The 20239-nt window shown below is 39.5% G+C and overlaps 3 protein-coding genes across 13 annotated transcripts in view; 1 reads left to right on the top strand and 2 right to left on the bottom strand.

Moving 5' to 3' along the window:
* The first annotated feature begins 676 nt into the window (after positions 1 to 676).
* Positions 677 to 2546, top strand: trappc2l (trafficking protein particle complex subunit 2L). Its single transcript, XM_042493430.2, has 5 exons — positions 677 to 786; positions 1032 to 1204; positions 1705 to 1792; positions 2201 to 2280; positions 2383 to 2546. The coding sequence occupies exons 1-5, from the start codon at positions 754 to 756 to the stop codon at positions 2426 to 2428; spliced, it is 420 nt and encodes a 139-aa protein (XP_042349364.1). The 5' UTR covers positions 677 to 753; the 3' UTR covers positions 2429 to 2546.
* Positions 2547 to 2560: 14 nt separating this feature from the next.
* Positions 2561 to 8410, bottom strand: pabpn1l (PABPN1 like, cytoplasmic). Of its 4 annotated transcripts, none has more exons than XM_042493395.2 (6): positions 8169 to 8410; positions 6033 to 6171; positions 5462 to 5520; positions 5263 to 5369; positions 5053 to 5140; positions 2561 to 3218 (listed from the first exon to the last, which is right to left on the bottom strand). In XM_042493395.2, the coding sequence occupies exons 1-6, from the start codon at positions 8238 to 8240 to the stop codon at positions 2889 to 2891; spliced, it is 795 nt and encodes a 264-aa protein (XP_042349329.1). In that variant the 5' UTR covers positions 8241 to 8410; the 3' UTR covers positions 2561 to 2888. The 4 variants fall into 4 exon arrangements, with proteins under 4 accessions (XP_042349329.1, XP_042349345.1, XP_042349321.1 ...); XM_042493411.2 differs by having other exon boundaries at positions 6045 to 6171; positions 8169 to 8409; XM_042493387.2 differs by having other exon boundaries at positions 5453 to 5520; positions 8169 to 8409.
* Positions 8411 to 10670: 2260 nt separating this feature from the next.
* Positions 10671 to 20239, bottom strand: part of cbfa2t3 (CBFA2/RUNX1 partner transcriptional co-repressor 3) — a 52040-nt gene continuing 42471 nt past the window's right edge. For all 8 annotated transcript variants that reach the window (XM_088076730.1, XM_088076727.1, XM_042493459.2 and 5 more), the window contains 2 exons: positions 18665 to 18855; positions 10671 to 16995 (listed from right to left, as the gene is read on the bottom strand). In XM_088076730.1, coding sequence (XP_087932856.1) covers positions 16606 to 16995; positions 18665 to 18855 — 581 coding nt within the window. In that variant the 3' untranslated portion in view covers positions 10671 to 16605. The remainder of the gene's footprint in view (positions 16996 to 18664; positions 18856 to 20239) is intronic.

Below are 20239 nucleotides of genomic sequence, written 5' to 3' on the forward strand. Positions count from 1 at the left end.
AATTGTTCCCAGAAAGTTGGTGCATTCAGGGACTTCTGACAAATGAACGTGCAAATTTAAAAATCAGTCAGAAATAATAATAATTTAAAAAATCGTTTAACAAAATTACAAAACATATTTGATCAGTTTGATAAAATCTTATCTAACCTGCAATCAATACGTTTTATGGATTAAATAGCTACAAAATAGAGTATATATGGTGTATAGAAAGATTCCAAAATCCATATTTCTCCAAGGATTAACAATTTCTGTTTAATTTGCTCATTAGTTTAGCTAAACTCTCCATTCATTTAAATTACTTCTTTTTTTTTTTTTTTTTTTAAGAAACTGCCCTCTTACACCAAATTTTAAAATAGTACCAGACTAAAAAAAATGTTTAAAAAACTAAACAAACTATTAATTTATTCAAATCTTGCAGCTTTATTATATAACTAATTAGGCAAACCCCTGTGTATGTTCATACTTGGGCAAATTTTATTTTAGTGTTAAATGTTACTCTTTTATTTACTGTGGTTTGAAACAGCGCAGCAGACCCCATGACCCTATTTGTGTCATTATTTTCTTTTGTTCTTGCAATGACCACTGAATTTAATGTCTATATATATATATATATAGATAGATAGATAGATCGATAGATAGACAAAATTAAATCTTAAAAAATATTTTTTCTTTTCAGTTGTCTCTTTTCCAACAGCATTTGAACGCAGCGTGTCACGTGACAGCCTCCTGACAGCTCAGAGAGGAAACACTAACATGGCGGTGTGCATAGCAGTGATCGCAAAAGAGGTATGATTGCCGTTGTTAAATGTCCCAGGTTTTATCCAAAACCCGTTTTGTAAAGTTAAGATGTTGTACTCGCTCTTATATCGGCTCTGCATAAATGTCAGCCTCCTCTGTCGGAGTTTGAGGTGGCCAAACGGAGCTAGCGTTAGAAAGCTAACAACATTAGCTGCTGTCACAACTGGCTGCGTTTCTGTTGACTTTTTGTGGGAGTGATGCCTTTAACCGGCTTATTATTGTCCTTTCGCCAGAACTACCCGCTGTATATCCGCAGTGTGCCCACTCAAAATGAGCTGAAGTTTCACTACACGGTGCACACCTCTCTGGATGTGGTGGAGGAGAAGATCTCAGCTGTGGGCAAATCTTTGGGAGACCAGAGAGAGCTGTACCTGGGTCTGCTCTACCCCACTGAAGACTACAAAGTGTATCCTTGTGTTTATTTATTTATTTTTTAACTAAAGAAAAAATCCACAAGAGAAGTGCTCTTTGTGTTTAACTAGATCATCTATTTTTGACAGGGTTTAGACTGTGATTTAAGGTTAATTATCCTTAAACAAAATTGCAAACATCTTTATTACATTTAAATAACATACATGTACACACATCTAGCAATCAAGAAATATCCTTGTTTATGCCCTTGTTGGACATGTAGACAGTTGCATTTATCTTATTGTTATAGAATGGTTTATGATTGGATGTGAAGTGGGAGTTTATTATCAATTTATTCTTATCACTATATACATTTTTATTTATATTTTTAAAAACATGGTTTTATATATATGTGTGTGTGTGTGTGTGTGTGTGTGTTTGTTAAAAAATAGTTTAAAATGGCATAAAATACAATGGTATCTTGGTCAGTGGATCTCTGCACACACTGTTAAATTTCTTGCAGGGGAAACCGAATATCCTTAACTGGTGAACTAGATATGGGTATGTAACCAACTCCAAGGTGAAATTTGTCATTGTTGTGGACTCTTCAAATACGTCGTTACGGGACAATGAAATCAGAAGTGTAAGTTGAGCATTTAGTTGATCATATCGCATGTCTTAATCACAATAAAATGCAGCCTAACAAGCAGTTTGCCAAAAGTCATATGTATTGTTTAAATACACAACTAGCTTTGTGCTGTTTGTCGGGATGGTGATCTGTATATCATGCAGCCCTACGGCATACTTGCAAGTATTATACCTTTATATAGCATCATGCCTCAGTTTAGATTTCATGATCTAATAGAGCACTACCCCGTGTGTTAGTGTATTGATCTTATGGCTGTCAGTGATTATTTGCAGTTAAAAGAGCAATTTAATCAAGCCCCGAGTGTAGATTTCTTTTTTTACCATAGACACTTCGTACAAAAAAATGGGATTCATATGCATTTATGCCCTTAAAACAATTTTAAAGTTGTAACTTCTATTCCAGATGTTCAGAAAATTACACAACTCTTTCACGGATGTAATGTGCAACCCATTTCACAATCCTGGAGACACCATTCAGTCTAAGTGAGTTTATCCTTGTTATTTATTTTTTTTTTAAAGATTTGTATCACTGATATTTTACCAGTCTGAAAGTATTTAATTGTTGACTATCCAATCCCTCTCCAGGGCTTTCGATGGCATCGTATCTGGAATGATGGTGCAAACTGGCTGACGCCCCCCCCCCATCTGAGCCTCCTCTGTACAGAACACCTCTACTCCTTTTTGTTGTTTACATGTCGCCTTGATTATTGACTTGCATCATTAATAAAACTTGACTGTTGTTCACTTAACTGCATGCGCGTCATTTCATTACAAATGAAGCATTCATCATTATTTTATTTATTCACTTACATAGCAAAGAACTTATAAGTTATACATCGGGAGGATTTGTACATTACATTGCAGGCAGAAACACAATACATTCGCATCAGTTTGTAAAAACAGTAAGAGACGCAACTGCATAACAGTTTGAGGATTGTCCCATGCATTCATCGCAACATAAGCTCATAATGCTCATAATCTCTTAAAGCACTGTTGCAGAGACGTGTCCTACAAAGTCATCTCTTATGTCCGTCTTTTAAAATGATCAGTTCTAGTCGCCCACTTCAGTTGTGTGTGAGTTGTGGGCGGTGCTAGCGCTGTTGAGGGTAGTGCTGTCCACTCGACCCTGCCCCCAACTCCTCTGACGGCGGGGTTATGAGAAGAAGACATGGGTAACGTTTAGGCATCTGTTCGTGGTAGTCCATGTGTCCCCACTGTCTCTTCCCCACCGAGGGGCCTCCGTAGTAAGGGTGGGGTGTTTGATGTTGTGGCCTGGTTGACTGGTACCGGAACCTACCTCGAGAGCTGTTATGGTATCGGGGTGGACGGTAACCACGGCCCCTGCCTCGGGTGTGGCCACCTCGGTGTCCTCCCCTGTCTGTGGTGCTGATGCCTGGCATGTTGGTCCTTTTGGGCATTACCTGTAAGATAAGGTACAAAGTATGATTGGCTACCTGCATGCACACCGATTACAATTAATCCACTGTTATCCCGAATATGACCATTCTGAATTTGATATGGGTCATGAAAACTGCAAATTCTTTATGAATATACCATAATTATTAGGCCTTTTTCTCAATGCAGCATTTTCCGATAAAGATGTGGGATGTGAAGATATAACTTGGGTTTTAGGAGCATTGTTTGGACATGTATACAGTGCATTAAGCAGTTTCTGGTCAGATGGAGAAATGCACCTATTTTAAAAACATGATGAAAGACTTGGATATCCAAAGGTTTTGGTTATGCACAAATAATGGCAACACTGACCTTTTCAAGAAGCTGGTTGAAGGAATTCCAGCTGTGTTGAAGTGTGTAAGACTGTGTAAGACTTTGTATTTTAAAACAAAGAAGCAACATGGCACAAGCAGCTCCATCCGTTCCACTTTTCCATACTTTTAAAGTGATTCATGACATGTTTGGGCAAATTAATCAGAGTATACACAGCTGCATGTAAACCAAAATACCAGTGGAATATTCATTGCCATTAGCCATGTCAACAGCTTAGTGGAAATATTGAGGGCTAAAACCAGAATATTTTGTTCATGCAAATGTAGTCACTGATTAATGTTGAAGGGAATGCCATGTATGCAATCCAGCAGTGATGGAACAGAACAATCGAAATCATAATTATAAAGTCTTGATGCATAGAAAGAAAGATGCCATTAATTCACATTGAAGCGACCTGCTCAACACCAAGAAAATGAAAATGGGTGCTGCGGCTTCTTTTTTTGAAAAGCAAACCAGATGGAAAATTATGTCAAACCAAAATGACATGACCTTTTTGCATTTTGCTCTACTTCCACCAAACAATGACTAAGGTTACAGTATCTGCAATACACAGGACCAAAGTGTTACTCAATTCAGCAGGAGTGATAATGATAAACCATGATAAAAAGGAAATGCAAAATTACAGTGCATCACTAGAGCTCTACCAATCGTGAAAAACCGTCCATATCCTTCCCATGAGAAAATCAAACAAACCTATATCTAGGGCTGGGAACTATATTGATTATATATAGCTATGATGTTAGACAATAGATTTTGAATATCATAATATGTAAGTGTTGTCTTTTCCGGGTTTTTAAGGCTGCAATGTTCTAAACTTAGACTGTTCTAGCTGTTCTATTATTCGCCTTCAGTCATATCTATATAACTGCTGATTATCAAAAGTATTGTTATGTAAATCATTTGTGAAAGTGCCAACAATTAATCCTACAGTATCACTGCAATATCAGTACATAGGAATGTTTGACACTGGACTTTTTGCTAGTATGCTTATATATAACAACTCATTTAGCTATATAGATAAATCCACTTTTTCCACCACCTAATTTTAGTGATCATCAAGTCTCTTCTGTAGTGGAATTAACATCATAATGCTTTTCAATGTACGTAATATTAATTCATTGTGCAAAATAAGAATACTTTATCTGAAAAGTTGATGTTTTGTACATGTTCACTTCATCCAAAAATATCGGCAGAAATCAGCATGTCGGCTGATTCCAATATTTCATTTTAAGCCAATACCTACAGATGACGTGCATCCCTATCAATAGGTATCTAGTCAAAAATATTGTAATATTTTGTTGTCTCCATATCACTCAACCCTACCCATACGTAATGATCTCCATCCTTAAATATGGTGTTAGCAGTACCCAGGGTGCCGAGGGTGGTTTTGCAACCAATGCCATTACTGACATTTGAACAAGTTTGATGTTTTCACTACAGGCAAACATGTATTGTGATGCTCCTCACCTTAAGGACTCTTCCTCTGAATAAGGTCTCATGCAAACCAATAGCACTCTGCACAGAGTCTCGATCAGAGAACTCGATGTAAGCAAAGCTGTGAAGGGCAGAAGAAAAAGAGATGAACAAATAAACCTGGATGCCAACATGTTTAACAGTTGTATTCTATGGTCAAACAGTTTCAAAAAAGTCTACAATATATGCATAGGTTGAACTCACCCCTTGGGGTGCCCAGAGAACCTGTCACACAGGATGGTAACTCGGTTGACGGGACCGCAGCCATTGAAATGGATCTCCAACTCATCTGCAGTAGCTCCATAGTCTACCTGGGATTTGTTCAACGGTGTGTAAGATCAGGAGTACAAAAGTATGTGCTCAGTGGGTTAAAAAACAGATATAGAAGTCTTACATTTCCTACATAGACTGATCTGTTGTCTGCATCTATCCGCTCCTCAGGAGTCATGTTGTAGAAAGGTCCTGTGGAGAAAACAAAAACAAACTGTATATACTGCTTTTGTGCATGCAGCATGAAGAGTATACTGTCCACACAGCGGGTCAGTCCAGGTGAATTATTTCAACAACGTATCCATTTCTTGCATCGTCTTTGATAATACACATCCTGAATCCGACTCCCCTCTGACTGCATCTCTGTTCTTAGGAGGAACCAAAAGGGAGGGTGAAAAGGATGAGGAGACGCAGAGGCAGAAAATAGCCACAGGCAGCAAGGAGGACCCTTCTGGTTCTCTGGAGCTCACTGATTCGTCTCATTGGGCAGTGATGAGGCACATGTGAGCACTGTTGTGACCACAGTGAAGCGTCCCAGGTGTTGGCCAGATGGTGAAGGATGCAGCTACCTCACCTGCCTGGGGGCTGTGATGCTACACACACCTGGCTAAGAATACGCTGTCGAGGCTTCCCAAATGCATAATCAGTATTTCGCTGTACACTGGCGTGACACAATAACAAACCACGAGGAGGATAAGACGCACGGGCTGTCTCACCAGGCCGAGGGCTGCTGGTCAGGAGCTGCATGTCCACTGCATCACACCTGTCGTCCTCCTCCTTCAGTCGCTCCGTCTCTTCCTCCATTTCCAGCTCCTGAACTCTGGCCTTGATTGCCGCCAGCTCCTGAAACACACAAACATGAAAACGAGAATATTAGATCACTGTGGACTGAAACAGAACACTACACTGAAAACCAAACTGACGAACGATAACTTAAAAACCTGAATAAATGAGGAATAAAACACAATGAATAAAAATGCTTCTGCACAGGTCAAGAGGGGTCACTGAATGATTTAAAAATTTAAATTATGTCATTCGTATGCCATGGCCTTAGAGTCACCAGATCTCAACCACGGATGGATTTCCCAAGAAGCCTACTGAGCACAGGCACAGGGGCCAAAAGAGTCAGCCCCTCAGCCTTCACCTGAGAACTGTTATTCAAATTAATATGCATCATCAAGGGGGTTAAAAGAGGAAAAATCACAGCATTATTTTGCAGCACATCATCAGGGTGCAACGCATGCACAGTGAAGGCTGATCTGCATCTGCTGACAGGCTCAATAGTTGGACTATCACAGAACATGGCAATGATTGATAAGCTTCACTGATGCGTCCTCAGACAGCCTTATGTCGGATTTTTTTTTTTTTAAATAATGATATGGATGAGAATTACAGTTCTATAATTATTGAAAAAGTCCTCAATAAAAGACCATACACAAGCGCTTTCAACATGTTAACGTTCTGCTGTATATCGCTCGCCATGCACTTCAGTTTTGAGGCTGAGTGCACCCAAGAAGGCTTTAGAGTGCACCAAAAAAGCACCTGAGTGCACATCATCCCTTTATTTCCAGTGCTGTCTGCAGTAACCCTTCGTCATCGCAGCTCCAGTTACACTGCGCATGCGTCATACTCTGTAGGTCCCATGGGGTCAAACAGCGTGTCCCAGCCTTCTTTGAATAGCCTCAAAGAAGAAAAATGATCACAAAAACAAAATAACCTCAGACAAAAATGGACTACAAAGAGACAAAAAACTACAAAATGATGTGTAGCGAGTACGGATGCACGATAATACCGTAATCTCGGAATTGGCCAACACGCTGATTTCTATTGATATTGTAAACCAATATATATTTTTATATTAACAAAGTGAGCATGTACAAAATACCAACCCTATGTTCAAGTGTTTTTTTTTAATTTGAATGAATTAATATAATACACGATATAAAAAAAACAAAACATTATGAACAGACCTTAATTGCATCGTGATTAATATGTTAACGCTAACAGCCATAACACAATTTTTATCCAACCATTATCAGACCAACAAGGGTGAGAAACAATCAGCACCCTTAACTCACAAAAACATGCATAAAGACTACAAAGAGACAAAAAAAAACACAGGAGTCTGTGTGTCTTAATAATACATTGGAAAGGTGGTGGGGCCCTTTGCAAATCCGAGCCCAGGGGCCCATTGTCTCATAATCCACCCATGCTCATTGTAGTATTTGTTCCCTTAATTTGTGATCCATCTGTGTATTAATTATGAAAAACGATACAAACTGAATCTAAATATTGTATAATCACTGAGCTGCATTAGAGTTAAACACTTTTCATCAACACTTTTGGTTTGATATCTAAAAATGAAATCACCAGAAGGTATGGGCTGCTTGGACAGCATTTATTTATGAACGAAATTGCCAGTGTAGATGTATATCTCTTATAAGCACCAAACTTATTTATTCAGCAATATATTGATTTTTTAAATCCGTTTAAATTGATAGGCCCAGATGTAGGTTTCAATATAATATCTAGACGTGTATGTTCAGTGCCTGAACCACAATTTACAACCACGCTGTGTTCAATACTTGAACCAGGACATGCTGTACACCTGATTGGCTCCATGTCGAAGAAGCCAGTCAGCATGTTATCCGGGATGTGGCTCACTGATGTCGGTCTTTGTGCACATTATCAGTGATATCACGACACCACATAGCATAGCTCGTGCTTGCACTCGTTTATCCAGCGTGCCAATCCTCATCTGCTCGCCCTGCTGTACGTGCGTAGGCTACAAACAAACGTTACGGCACCCTCTTTCATTCACTTTAGACGACGATACCCACCGGGTCCTCGGCGAAATGCTCCCCGATGGACTCGCCCTCCAGGTAGCCGTACTCCAGATGATTTTCCGCCATGCTCACTGCTCAAACATGGCATCTGCAAAGCCCACCGCAGCCTGCCAAAAAAAACCGCCACAAAAAATCTCTCACAGGAAGGAAAACGGCGTGATGGTCTGCAGACGCGACACCTGAGAGCATATGAGGTAATAGATATCACCTGTGAATGAGACTCATGACGCGCTGGATTGATTGACAGCGGCGCGCACGTGAGGGAGACGCTGGATGTGTCTTCCTTCCATTGGCGCATCAACGAGGGGCCCTCCCTCCCTCTGCCCCTGGTACCCATCCCTCCCACCACCTCACCCCCAGGATTTACAGCAACTACAGTAATAAATGATTGGCTGTAAATGGACGCCAATAATCTCGTAAAATAAAGATGAATTTCTAAAATGTCAGGGCATTTTTGTGGGAATCCCGAAGTGTCGTTTGGTGACTTAAAATTTAATCTCACTTCTACTTGGCTTTAGTTTTGTGAAAATAAAAATTGACACCAAGCATTACCTGATGTCCTTCTATTTCATGACTAAATTTTGTGAATGTGTGTATGAGTATATGTGTATATGTATGTCTGTGTGTATGTATATTCTACATATACACATATTTACACATATGCATACACACATTGACATGTATGCATACAGACATTAGATTCACTCTTCCCTAAAATCATCTGATAGCTGTACCATAAAAACGTCATCCAATAAACAGAACTTCAGATGTTCTTGTTCCAGGATAAAGCCAAGATAACACAACCTCTTACACTCACCTTAAATGTGTCATTAACTTAGCTGAGTCATAGACAAGTAAAGACAAGAAATAAAATATAGAGTGATGTGTTGTATATGTGAAAATATGTCATTAATAATGACATAACTATAAATTTCCAGCACAATACATAGAATCAGCAAATGTTACTGTGAAATCTCGTGCCCTGATGAGGTGAAATGAAGCCAGACCAAATACTTGGCTATGCTCAGACAGACAACCTAAAAGTGGCCCACCTACAGTTAACAACTTCTTCCACAAAATATTGTTTAAGATTTCATATGACTCATAATTAGACGTGAACTCATTTTGCATACATTCATCAAATTGGAGTTCTACTGAGTGAAACATGACGGCCCTTTCAGCAGAAGACCTCAGTAACATCAGTAATATAAAGTACTAGTAATATAAATAACTTTAGGGATTCATATTGAAACTACATGATATGAAAGCAGTACTGTGAGTCAGTGATCAATTCTCAGCTCAGATTACTAAAGTATGCTAACTTCTTATTGTTTTTTTCACAGCCAGGAGAAATATCCCAAAATAAGTGCATTAGAGTGCCATGTACTGACTAAGAAAATCAAGAACAAAAGATTGACTAAAACACTACAACTAGACTAAAAACGACTAAAATTTCACTTTAAACCAATTAACATTTTCATTAACCGACTAAGACTCAAACAAAATTTAAAGTTCTCCTCAAAATTAACTTTGCTTTTACTCACTCCATAAGGAATACTGCAAGACTAACTAGTTTGCATATTTACTGTAACATACTTGAAGGGGTGGATAATTGGCTTTTTTTTCCGGCAGCAGACATTCTGACTCATTAGGAAAGGTTCATGTGTTACTAATAACATTATTGATGGCTCAGTCATATTCAGGTTTCAAGTCATGACAGTGTAACAGTGAGCCAGCATGCACAATACCAGGACATAAAACTAAAGCAGCAAAATGGAATTCATTCAAATTCCAATTTCATTATTTAAACTGTGCTTTTCTGTCATGTTTTTTTTGTTTAGGAAAACCAACACTCAAACATTAGAAAACCACAAACTTTCTGATGTTACACCACTGGAAAAAATACCTTTATTATATGAGAATTATTTAAAATGAAAGTATTCCTTTCATATCTAGTTGTTCTAGCTCTGCATTTAAGTTATATTATGCTTGCAATTTATTTAATTTGTGTATATTTTTTTTTAAATTTATTTTAAACATCTTGTTTCTACACATCTCCCCATATCCAGTCTGACATATTTGGCATTAGTGGAACCATTTGAATCTCCACTAGATTTTAAAATAACAGTTTGTCAGTATGAACAAAGCTTTGCTGCTCAGCATAAGTCCGTAATGAGTGACTCACTGGGCAGGTTAAAGAACCTGACCAGCGTGTTCAATAGATGTAATTATATCAAATTAAAATTTGATTGAGTAGAGGCTTTGTGAACTTGTTCGAGATGTGTATAAATATACGTTTTTAAGTGCCTCTCGAATTGTAACTGTAACTGCTATCATATTTCTGTAGACACGAGGGAATGCAATCATATGCCTTCTGGAATTTACATAATAACTTTGTGTTAGCAGTGATTCAATAACAATGGATTGTCTTCCTCTTATGGGGACGTAGTCTCAGAATATGCCTGCACTTAAAGAAGAAAAGCAACGAGAGTGATGAATACTTCATTTCATGTTTTAATTACACAGTTACATTGTTCAACACAGACAATAACCTGAATTAGAATGTTTTACAGCTTCACACATCCAACAGAGCGAACAGTTAAAGAGCGGTATAGCAACAGGGAGGAAAGCATGCAAGAAATAAATACAAATCAGAATTTAATTCTTCTGGCACAGTTAACTTCATCTAAAAACGGCAACAGGACCTTTTTGAAGAGGGTAATAAAACAAAAGGAGAAAGATCTTCAAAGCGCCAACCTTTCCTACAGAATCATGTTTTTTCTGTAATAATGTATTGCACAATACAGTATAGAATGCTTCCCTACACATAAAAAAACCCATAAACCTTATTTTTTTTCAATTTATGTAAAGGTAAAAACAGGACCATCCTGAGCCGTGGCTTTGGGGAAAACAAGTGCTGTATCCACTGTTTGCCACTTTCTACTGGAGCTATTCATCAGTGCCTGTTTCACAGGAAGGACGTGTCACCATCACATCAGATGAGCCTTGAAACTTCATTGGTAGAGTTACTGGTTGGGGTAGGGAGAGACAAATACCAACCTGCTAAAATTTGCCTTTTCTAAACATGCGTTTTGCCCGTTATCATGTACATAGTTAAAGAAACAGAAAAGGGCTGATGTAAAGTGTTCGGAGACCCTTGGGTGATATTCACAACAGCAGAGCCCTTATGCGTTTGCCATCAATAATATCTTCACAGAGAAAAGTATATGACACCTCTGCACAAATCTCATTTGTTTCATGACTTAATGAAGTTTGCACCCGGCTGAACAGATTTCATCTTTTGCATCCTGTCCAATGAAATCAGAAGGGAGAATCTCAGTGAAGGACAGTCTTTTTGCAACAATTTTTGCACAGACTGCACAATCGACCACGTTGAAGCTCGCCAATGCTTGGACGTAACACAAAAAACTCAACCAAAGTGAAATCTAAAAAAAAAAAAAAACTTGTAACTTGTGGTTGTATTTTGGTCATTTATCAGTTGTCTACTGGGTTTGGCTTTGTTTAGTTTATCTGAGGGCTTACCTGCAGACAACGAGGCCCACACAAAGCATTTCAGAGTTGAAAGGAACTGTCATTACAATGTCGTCTTTGATGCCGATATTGAACCAGACGAGCTATTTTACTGCACAAAGCTGTTGCTACATATTGTGAATCTATCTGCCACTGTAGTCTATCTGGGATGTTTCATTAAAGCTCTGAAGGTTTCAAGTAGTTTGTACAGAGACACGAAGAAAAAGGTAAGTCTTTTTTTTCTTTTTTCTTTTTTTTACAAAAACAGACACACCGCCATGCAGTCACACACAAATACACACCCACCATGCATTCATTTTATCTCTGCAAGGCTTTGTAACTGTAACAACACGCAATCAGCAGGCTATTCCGAAGGAGATGCTTCTATTATTTTTACAGAAGCACCATTCAATATGTAGACAACAAGCGCTTTGATTGCTTGAATAAGAGGTCTACACATTTGAAACTCAGCCGGTTCATTAAGCATGCTCTTCTCTCTTGTGTGCCCTGATTGTGTGTATTTCAGACACTTTGGTTAACTGGTGTAGTAGAGCTTCTAACCTTATTATTTCTGGTCTGACAATACACACTATGTCAAAGCCTATTATGGCAAAAGAGTATACTTTGGTCTGTGCTTTTATTGGTTTCGGACAACAAATGGCATGTCATGGTTGGTTCTGTGTTCAGTTTGGTAAAACGCAGGTTTAAATATATGTGTACTAGCAGTTTGGTTAGTGTGATGTGATCAAACAGGTGAGGTCTGGTGGGAGTAAATATTCTTCCGCATCTCGAGTAATGGCAGTTCCTTTCAAACCTTTTTCCAGATAGATTCGTATGATTGCTTTTGAGTGTGTGTTTCCTTGTCTGCTCTTAGCCCAGCTTTTCAAAGTCCAGGTCAACCTCTCCTGGTGGTTAGCTGTATGGTCACAGGAGGTAGCTAGTGTGAAGGGGGGCTAATGAGGACTTGGTCTGGGGTACTAGTGGAGGAATTAGACATTGGGGGAAAAGGAGAAAATGACAAAATGACAAAGAAGAAAGCGGAGGTCAACACCATATTATGGTAATTATAACACACATATATAAATGCTACACACAGATGCAGGGGTACCTTGCAGCTTATCCCATTTGAGTTGTGTCTCAGATAGTCCAAATAAAAATCTTTCTATGAACAAATTTCCTATGCCATTCACTGCAAAAAAGAAAGTTTTTTTTCCAAGTTTGGTCCAAGTGTGTATGAGGCCAATTTTGTAGGGTTTACAATGATCAATATTAAATTAATGGAAGCATAACTGCTACAAGCCCTCTGATGCTATAAAGGAGCAGTGTGTGGGATTTAGGATTCCTTAAGTGTTCCTTGTTCAGGTAGTTTTTACAGGGACCCAGATTTTCTGCAAAGATCCCTTTATCTCCAAAACAAATGGACCAGGTGATTTAAGCAGGTAAAAACACTGAAAAAAAAACAGTTTTACTGTACAAATCAGTGTTTTTTTCTGACGCAGCTCAGCTAGTCACAAATGGACTGATAGACCTATTAATGTGTGCTCACACTTTTTCTCTGCTAACTTAACGTAAGAAGGTGGCCAATGTGAAAATGCAAATGCTCTTATGTAGAGGCAGTGTTTTGTCTGGCCTTATAGGGCTACTGTAGAAACAGCATGGTGATCTTTGTGGACCAGCACGCACTCCCTACGTAGATATGAACAACTCATTGTAACATAACAATTAAAAAAAGTCTTATTGTCATGTGACACCGAAGTAAACATACTTTTTATATTATATTCTGTTTCTACTAATATAGCCCCATAAATCCCACACACTGGACCTTTAAGTAAAGGCCTTCAGATTGTTTGACATGTACATGTTTACCAGCAAAAAAAATTTAAAAAAAATAATAAGAGGTAATGCTTTTCTTTTGGACTGTAATTTTTAGCTTATGCTGAGATTTTGTCTGTACAAATAAACAATAATTAGTTTTAAAAAAAACATTTCAAAGATTGGGTATCAAAATTAGCTTTGTGGTTTACTGTAGCTTAACACTGGCATATCACTTAATCTTGCAGTAATGGCTTGTCCTGCACCTTTGGGGGGAGGGGGGGGGGAACACTCATAACACTCGTAACACACACACACACACACACACACACACACACACACACGCACACACACACACACACACAGGCTGATGAAGACCAAGAGAGAGAGGGGTCCCTAAAGTGGTGGAAACAAACCCTTTGACGTGATCAAGTTTGATAGTTCCTAAATTTGGTGTGAATAAGCCAAATTTGTATATTCAGGCTGATTTTTGTCAATACACACTGTTGAGGTGCCTCCTGTAGGATGTATACTGACCTGGGGTGAATGAAGCATGACAACATTTAGTCCTAACTGCTGCATCTCGTTCAAACTGAGAAGACTTAAGTGAAACATAAACATTGTATTACTTGTCAATAGTTTTTTTCTTAGTGCAGTGCAATGTTGGTTTTTCAAATATTGTAAATTAAGGCCTAATTGATTGATTAATTAATTAATATAGAAAATGCTATGCAAGTCTTGTAGTGTCTATCCACCCTTAATCTGTTTTCATCCATTTTTTCAGCTGCATGCATGGTGGCGCATGAAACCACTTTACCTCTGTTACCAACAGTCTCCTCCACTCAGGGTCACATGACACTTTGATTTGAGTGAAAATTGAAAACTTGTATGAGAGAGAGAGAAAGAAAAAAAAAAAGAAAAAATGGCTAAATTTGAGAACTAAATGTACTGTGAGAAAATCATATTCTGGACATTAAACTTTAAAGGTTTCTGTTATTTGGCAAACACATTTTTGGACCTCTTTAAATACTATGTACATTCACATTAAGTTACTGATGTTACTTTAAATATATTTATATGTATCTATATTATATGACACCCTATGGGCAGTTGCTGAGGTTCCATTCAGTAGCTGAATTCTCTTCATATTGCACCTCCGTCCTCTCACTGTCTTACAATGCGAGCAATACAAAATATTCTACAAGAGGGGTTTCATCTCATTAATATAGATACAACAAATCAAACAATAAGTACAATGTGGGGCTTCCTCTCATAAGCAAGTGCTCTGACTTCACTGCTCAGCCCAAACTTAAAGGAGGAAAATGAAAAAAAACAAAAACAAAGTCCGTCTTTCTGAATATACACAAGGGCAGCACATGTGGACATCAGCGACAAGAGACATTATTGAAATTTGAAAAGAGGAACAATATCTACAAGCAGGTTCGAACCCTTCCCACGTGACTGCTCCGAGGCTCTGTCCAAAGCAGGCTGGGGTTTAAGGGGCAGACTTGAGTCAAGTAGTCGGGGGAAGAGCGTAGAAGGGAGGTGTGGGGTGAGGGGAGGTAGAAAGAGAGAGGAGAACCAAGTCTACACCGCCCTTTACTAGGCTCTTTCATCTGTTTATCATGCTTTGGAAAAGGAGGGAGTGAATGTAAAGGTAAAAGCAATTCCTTGAAATATCTCCTCGCTTGTGGAGCTTTAAAAAAACGACTTACAAACAATCTTCTCATACGTCTCTGTTGTACGCAACGCGTTCTCGGACAATGTTTTCAAGCTTGTTTTTGAGGTTTTTGGCAGCTCCGTTGCCATGTCATATCTTCTTTGAGGCTTTTCCCTTTTCCTCTTTTATCCTCTCTGTTACCATTCACAAAAAAATCACACTGTGGCAGGGTTTCCATCCATTTTCATTAAGTCTTTCTTGTAGGCAAGTTCACAGCATTGTCCATATTCACTAGTCTGGGCCATCACTGAGGAATCGCTTGTCCAGACTGCAGGAGGCAGCTGCAGATCAGTTTTTTCTCTAAACATCTGACTACCTCTGGGTCCCGTTCTGCAGCGTCTCTGCAGCCTGGTCCTCCCAGGGCTGGCTTATCTGCTGAGGAGGTGATGTTGCTTTGCGTTTGGTTATAAGATGCTTCTCCTTATCGCTTACTTACTCACTTTGGCAGTGTAATACAAAGGTTTGGATCATGATATTTTTCATCTTTGAATTCATTTGGGTTCACAATGGTGCAGAGAGGTGAGTCCGGTGTAGATTTTCTTGGCTCGCTAGCAAGGTAGTTAGCAGTTTAAAATTAATTTATTTCATATCATTTTATTATCAGCATCAGCACTACTATTCTTTATTTAGAATATTTGGACTTTTCTTTATTTTCCCTTAAAGCCAGAAAGAAACATTTAATAAATACTAAGCTGGGTTTCTGAGGAATTAATCGCATCACAGGTTTTTCCCCTTCCCTCATCCATTTGAAAAAAAGGTATTTTGTCCTTGCCCGTCTCTGTTAGGACACTGGAGAATAAGTGCCACATCAGTGAACTGTCTGCACTGGTAATGCACATCTCAGGGCTGGGTGCTGTTCTCTCATCGGTGCTAAATTAAAGGGCAATCCAATCCAAGTGCTAATCAGCCTAGTCATCCCTCCATCAATGTTGCCTCACCACAGCCCTTGTCTTGTGTCCTTAGGCGGACAGTATTTAACGTGCTTACATTACTGAGGACACATCTTTGTCACATTTTCAAGTCATGTTTTCAGCAAACACATCCGATATGTTTCTGTGACTTCACACAGAGATAGGAGACGCTTTTCATGCTTTCCACTACACTGAACCCCAGGCTGGAATCTTTGTGGTTGTGAAAGAGAAAAAGACAGAAAAAGTGTTTTTTTAGGGGAAGGTGACAAGCTGAGAAAAGCAGTCTATCGTCAGGTAGTGAGAGGATTTTCAGAAGAGTGTAGGATAAGAGGGAAATAAGGACTAAGGTGGGGGAGGAGGAAAGGGAGCAGTGTGCGATGAAGATTCCTCAGTTTGGTTTTGTGTGGAGTGTGGGCACCGTCGCATCAGTATGCAGGGAGGGGACGAGGGTCAGACGTCAGCGAGAGGTGGCATCCAGTAGGGCGGGGGTAGCTGGAGTTGTGGAGCGAGAGGCACTGCTGGAACTGCTCTCCTTGGGGCTGGCAGAGACACTTCCGCTGCCGCTGCCAGCCCCTCCCGCAAGACTGCTCTGGCCCGCCAAGGACAGGGCTCCTGGAGGAGTGCTCTCCGAGTGGGTGGGGGGCGCACTGGAGGACGCTGAGGAGGTGGAGGAGGAGGAGGGGGTGCCCAGGGGAACGCTGCTGCCCCCTGGCATCCCCTGCAGGCCTTGACCACAGACATGGTGGTGCTTCTCCCAGTCTTTGTGTTGGCAGAAGGAGCCGCAGTAGCGAGCCGTGTTGCAGCCGCTGCACGTCTCACTGGCTTTCCTCCCGCAGTTCCAGCAGCTCTGGTGAGACAGTGGGGAGAGAGTGCGTCGATAAAAATAAGTCTCTTTTTTGTCCCAGGAAAGCGCATAGATTTCACTTATGCTTAAAGCTAAAATCATTCATTTTACGATAAAGTTTATCTGTCAGATCCTCTTTTTCTCTCTCTCTCTTTGCATGGGGATTTCATTTTTAAGGCTTTTAGGTCTTGGTCCAACGCCACTGGTTTGTGTAACCAGCAGGTGGTGGTCAACTGCTCCGTAATGGCCTCAGCCTGGCACTCTGCTCCAACCATCTGGGTCTGTCTGCTTTTATTTACACAGACAACTGGACTGCTTCTGCAATAATGATGACAACATGGTGCAGCAGCAAACCAAGAGCAGCCAGCTGTGTGGATTACACAACATGGGATAACTTAGAGTGGCGATTCCCAGCCTGGAGGTCCTGAGGCCCTCCAGGGGTCGCCAAAGCTTCACATGGGGTCGCAAGGCCTTCTTGATTATAACGAGTGTAAAAAAAAAAAAACTTGATAAATTGATAATAATTGAAAATTGTATACAATAGGCCTATCTGAGTATTTATGTATTTTTGTGAATAAACTAAATGAAGTTGTTATTAAAAAGTTAAAATTATTACTCTAAACTATAAACTAAAAAATCTGACAGGATAAGGGCACGGTGAATATTAAACACAAGCTATATTCATAAATAAACAGACTTGTCCTACGTTAAGACAGTATGGATTTAACAAAGTAATAATACTCTGTACTTAGTTTTAGTACTTAATTTATTTTTTTGGAGAGTATCTGCACTTAACTTTTTACATTTATAGTTTATATATTTCTGTCAACTTCTGCTCTTCTATATTCCCCCTGAGCATTTTAGTTATTTCCTACAATAACAGGGAAAGAGGAGAGGAAGAGAGGAGGGGATGGATGGATGAATGAAGGAATGGGAGTGACAGAAAAACTGGATTTGTTCTTTAAATCCAATTAGTTCCAAAAAAGGATGTTTTCCTTCTGGTGTAATGTATGCTTCATTTTTAAGGTGGTGTATATTACAAAGAAATAAACTACATTCTACTACTAGGTGACTTTAAATTCTACCAAAGTAATTTTCTGGTAAAAAAATTTCTACTCAAATATGTCATTCAGGTACTTTATCCAAAACTGGTTATAACAAGAGCTAAAGAAGAGCTTAAAAAATAGTCAGAGAGAAGAAAACACTGAATTTATCAAAAGTGAAACCTACTGAGTATATATGATTGTAAGAAATAACAAAAGGACAGGACAAAAAAAACACAAAGAGACAGAATCATATAAAAACCTCAGGAAAACTCATCCCTGATGCAATATTCACAGGAAATAATCTGCTCTGAATTCATCCACATCAACTTCCTGTTTTTGTCGCATTCACTTTTTGGGGTAATTGTTGAGTTTATCTGTTTTTCTGTATGGCCATACACTATGTCACTTAGTCAGGGGTCGTCAGTGAACGTAATGATAGGAAAGGAGTCCCTTCAAAAGTATTGGGAAGCACTGACTTAAGAGTATGAGGGGAACAACGTGAGGGGTAATGGATGTAGCAAAGTAGCATTTTAGAGCGAGTGAGAAATTAGAGAACAAGTGAGAAATTAGAGAACAAGTGAGATGAGAATGAGGTGAAATGTGAGTGAGGGGTCTGTGGTACTCACTTCACTGGAGTCCTCCTGCTGGTTAATGACTGTTAGTGCGTCCTCAGAGGCTTGCCGCTTTGCTTCGGCCAGCGCCCTCTCCATTTTAGAGCGTTCGGCTGAAATCATCTCGTGAGCTTTCCTCTCAGCATCCGACACCGCCTTCTGCAGCTCTGACATCGCCTGTCGCTTCACCTCATTCACTGCCTCCTCTGAGAGGGAGAAGAAGAGAGAGGTGTTAGAGCTTGTGACCATCGTCCCATCCTGCCTGCTCTGTCATCCTTTATTGAGGCTCTTTAAGCTGCCATCTTGTTGCATCTCAGCGAACAGATGTACATCATCCAAGATTTAAAACTTTCTGTCAGAAAAGGGAAACAGCCAGACTTCAATAATTAATTCAAACACGTCTGGCCACAATAATTCCCAGCGCTGACAACAGCAGATGTCTCCAAAGTTTTGTCACTGACTTGGCTGTTCAAACAACATCCAGGGATTCCCTGTTTGCATGACTGTCATCTTGTCATAAGAATCATTTTAATAGAATTTGTTAGTTTACAGAGAAGAATGAATAATTTTCCCACCGGTGGGCATGCATATCCCCACTGCAGGGCTTCCTACCATGTAGATTTTATCATGGGGCCTTGTGTTCTTGCAGCAGAAGCTGAACTGTATGAGTGAGGAGGCTGTGTTTTTACAACAGGCAGGTGTGTAGACTCCTTTCCAGATGGCAGTCTAAAATAGAAACTTCCCGCAGTCTCCTCTCAGTGAGAGGCAGGAGTGATTACATTTTGCCATCTTTCATTATTGGCCTCACGGTGCACAACAAATGTACTTTACATGAGTTCTCGTAGAGCTTTAACCCTTTGAAATCTGAATTGGCTTCTTTCAAAAACATAGGAAGATGTTCCAAGTTCCAAAAAAAACTACCTGAAATATTTACAGTATATATGTATAATATAGTTTTCTGGATTTTTTGCTATTTGTATTATTATCCTCCAATAATGTATCCCTCTCTTCTCTGTTAAAACCAATTTTCAGGTAATTTTCTTTACTAATTTCTTATAATGTATTGGGCATTTCTTGCCAAGTAGCTCATTGTCTTTTTAGCGTGTTTCTTAAAAAAAAATCAAACCAATTCACTCCAGGTTCAATGCATGTGAAGGGCACCTGAACGCAGCACAAGAAAATGTATGTCGTTCCAGGTTTCAAAGGGTTAAACACCTGAGGTTTCCAGATATACACTTTTTATTAATCAAATGCTAATCAGTTCCTCTAAAAGATTATTTTCTTCTGCCTTCAAACACAGAAACATTTTTAAAGATGAATGTGTATTTTTCCCTCGTTCTCCGACTCCTCCAGATGTGCCAAGTAGATGCACTAAATGACAAGAGGCTCTCGGGTGTGTCAGGCCAACCAGGTAGGAAGTGATTTGGCTCTCTCTACTGCTCCCTGCTTCCTCCGGTCAATGTTTGTTTGAGAAAGAACTCATAAATAACTGTCACTTTTCCTCCCCGCTCCACTCCACTTGTTTCAAACTACTGTGCAAAAAGATAGGCAACGGGCGGGAACCTTATCCAGCGCTTTGCTGTGTTTATG

This window comes from Plectropomus leopardus, chromosome 1, assembly GCF_026936395.1.
Source record: "Plectropomus leopardus strain MGB_pleo_1.0 chromosome 1, ASM2693639v1, whole genome shotgun sequence".
Taxonomy (NCBI): domain Eukaryota; kingdom Metazoa; phylum Chordata; class Actinopteri; order Perciformes; family Serranidae; genus Plectropomus; species Plectropomus leopardus.